At 41.3% G+C, this 3299-nt stretch overlaps 1 protein-coding gene across 1 annotated transcript; it reads right to left on the bottom strand.

The window, feature by feature from the left end:
- LOC107631889 (F-box/kelch-repeat protein SKIP11) lies at nt 1-3299 on the bottom strand. The gene is made up of 2 exons (XM_016335469.3): nt 2841-3299; nt 1-2234 (listed from the first exon to the last, which is right to left on the bottom strand). The coding sequence occupies exon 2, from the start codon at nt 2141-2143 to the stop codon at nt 485-487; it is 1659 nt and encodes a 552-aa protein (XP_016190955.1). The 5' UTR covers nt 2144-2234; nt 2841-3299; the 3' UTR covers nt 1-484.

Here is a 3299-nt window from a genome sequence, read left to right as displayed (position 1 = left end):
TGTGGGAAATTATTCCATCCTTGAAGCTAAGAAAATTTATGATGATTGGAAATCAAATATGAAGTGGTGTTTCCTTAAAAAACTTAAGCAAAACAACACAAAATAAGCTACATCTGTGTTGCTACTTCCAATTATTTTAACCTATTCCTGTGCTACATGACACCAAAAGCTTCGAAAATTTTCATGTAAATTGAAATGGGGGGAAGATACCAATTTCAATGGAATGGAACAAAATAGTAATTGAAATTTGAAACATAAAAATTGAAACACTGAAAGAGCTCCTTCCCGGGATGCTTTTCAGTTAATCTTGAGAGTAATATCAGAATCTCTTCCCCATGCTTCCCCCACCTTCGAATCGAAAATATGACAGAAAAAGAAGGGGGAAAGGTATCAATTAGCAAGAATTCTGGGTCAATGGATGAATAAATGTTGTGCAAGCCATTGGATTTTGAAGCCATCAAAATGTGTTAATAATTTCAATTCTTCAACATCCCATCACGGCACAGTTATAGACAAAGTTACCAGACCGTTTCCTGGCCAGTAGGTTCCATTGGGGAGGTCCTTCGCTCGGCACCCACGAGTTGAGTTCAATAAAACCCCCACCTTGTGTCCGAGGTCCACCTATCACGATTAGCCGATTTCCGCATGCCCTGAATGCAAGACCCCAGCCATTCATTGACACTGCTCGCTCCGGAAGTCTCCCAATGGTATTCCACACTTTTCTCTCTTTATCGTACTTCTTAACCTCCATGTCAGCATAATCAGCAGCATATAATTCATTATTTACAACAGCAACCAGAGGTGGCGCCTCGGCTGTTGCAGGCATCTCGGCCCCCCTAGCATTGCGTCCTGGGGACATGCTAGGAATTTCTGTCCATGTCCTAGTCTGTAGATTGTACTCCTCACCACAGGTAAGAAGCTTAGACTCGCTTCCACCAATTCCACCGATCACATAGAACTTTCCATCCATGAATACTCCAGAGCACATCTTCCTAGGCTTTTTCATGGGTGGGAGCATTTCCCATTGTTGATTCTCGGAATTATACAGTTCAGCAGAGTCCAGAATACGTCCCTCGGAATCACACCCACCGGCCAAAATTGCAATCTCTCCAAGGCTAGCAGATCCAAACAAGCATCTTGGAGCATTCATCCGCATTCCCGAAGACCATGAATTCGTCAAAAGACTGTATCTGTAAATGACATGGGATCTCAGCTCCCTCCCAAACACAAGTAGTTCAGTACCAACAGCCAAGGACTCCTTGTCTGAACACATGAAGCATTCGTTAGAAGCCATCCTAGGCAAATGCATCCACCTTTCGCGAATGGGATCATAGGCCTCCCATTCAAGGAGGGCACAGGAAAAGTAAACCCAGTGTTCTATGATTCCATTCAGTCTCCTCCACTTGTATAGCTCACCACTTCGGATAATGTTGCGAAAGCTCGAGTTCAGTGATGCAAGAGAACCATAATCGGACCTCGAACAGCGGCTGAGACAGGCAATCGAGCTGTCTCTATTCATTCGAGGCAGAAGGGAACCAGAATCCGATGAATCACCGGAATGATTCTCTTGCTGCTGATCAGATGGCTGGTCACTGGAATTCGACAAATTTGCAGCAAGCAGCTGCATCTCGTCAGATTGCTGAACTCCAGAATCAGAAAAATGCTTGGATTGATTCTCCTGCTGCTTATCAGATTGATGGAAACCGGACTCCAATGAATCCCTGGCTTGATACTTGTCATGTTCAGCTAACAGCTCAGGAGAATGAGCTAGAGCATCTTCATCTATTTGGAGACCACTCAGCAGCACAAAATCATTCCTGTGATCCTGCATGGTAGAGTCATCATCATCACTATCAACACCATCATCAACGTCCTCATCAATTTTTGGAACAACAGAATCCTCAATCTGATAAGGCTGCTGTTGGAACAAAACTCGATTGGCTTCACCTCGGAGGTGGCGAGAACCCAATCTCTTGCTATTAACCTTCCTGGGATTGGGTTCATCATTGACATCATTTTCCAAAGGGCGCTTGCCGTTCTTGATGTCCAAGTCAGGCAGATATGTCATGAAAGGCCACTTGTTTTCTGCCTGGTAGGAGCTGGGAAACAACCTCGGAACCACACAGGAACGGCCGTCCAACATGTCTCTGCAACAACACCACCACCAACCAACAAGCACTCAATCTCAACCCTTCTATCAGATGTCTTTCTTCTTCTTCCACAAAATCAAGAGCCTGTTCAAACATAATCAATCAAATCCAAATCGAATTGAAATTCAATTCAGAAGTTCCTAATCCCTTCTTCAAACATAAATGCCCAGAAACGCCAACGGGACAAGTAGCATGATTTCAGATCGGAATCCATTCAAAATCACATTTTTCAATTCCCGTTTGCAAAGAAAAAGTTCTCGCAAGAGAACAGAGGGATAGAGAGAAAAAAAGATTGCCTCGTGTAGAACCAAATTTACACACACACAGAGATCCCAGTTACCAAAAACAACTCAAACAAGTAGAACTTCAATTGAACGAAACCAAGTTCAGAGAATCCAAATGTGACACAAGAAATGAATCCAGCATTCTAAAACAGAAGAAGCAGCCAAACAAAATTTTAACTTTGAACAAAAACCCATTAATCATTATCATTATCCGCCAAATGAAGCAACAAAAACACACAAAATTAATTAGATCTCCACGAATCCAAAAGACCAAAGCCTTCAACTACATAACAAAGCATGCTAACAAGCTCATTCAAAAGGAAGCTGAAAAAAACACAGAGACAGAAAAAGAGAGAAAGAGAGAGAGAGAAACAGATATAGAGAGAGAAACAGAAAGAGGACTTACAAGTCTTAGAAGGTGGATAAGAAGCAAAACAGAAAAAACAACAATAGTACTTGTTGGGCAGCTTTTGCAAATTGAAACTAGAACCTTCAAACTCCCTTGTTTCTCTATCTAAATCTCAAAGTTCACTGTTTTGCATGTACTCTCCACAGACAAACACAAAACAAAGAGAGAGAAAGAGAAAAAGAGCCACTTTCTCTCTCTACACAGTTCTTAAGAGGAAGTTGTTGTTCTTGGTTTTTGGTTGGTCCCTTGTTGCTATAGTCTCTGCAAATCAGATGAATGCAAAACAAGGTTTTTGGTTTTTGGGAGCAAAATCTCAGAACAAAAAAAGGACCCCCTTATCTCTCTCCTAAATCATAATCTTAATTTATATAATATATAACTAATAATTATATTAAAAATAAAACCAATTACCTTAATTATTCAATTAAATCGATAACTTTGTTCTTGGGGTTGTGC

This window comes from Arachis ipaensis, chromosome B3, assembly GCF_059453495.1.
Source record: "Arachis ipaensis isolate K30076 ecotype BB chromosome B3, ASM5945349v1, whole genome shotgun sequence".
Taxonomy (NCBI): Eukaryota; Viridiplantae; Streptophyta; class Magnoliopsida; order Fabales; family Fabaceae; genus Arachis; species Arachis ipaensis.
The sequence above is the reverse complement of the archived record's forward strand: the minus strand, read 5'-3'. Positions and strand labels throughout refer to the sequence as shown.

Coding starts and splice junctions, on each gene's coding strand:
- LOC107631889 (XM_016335469.3), bottom strand. CDS start 2,143: ATGTTGGACGGCCGTTCCTGTGTGGTTCCGAGGTTGTTTCCCAGCTCC.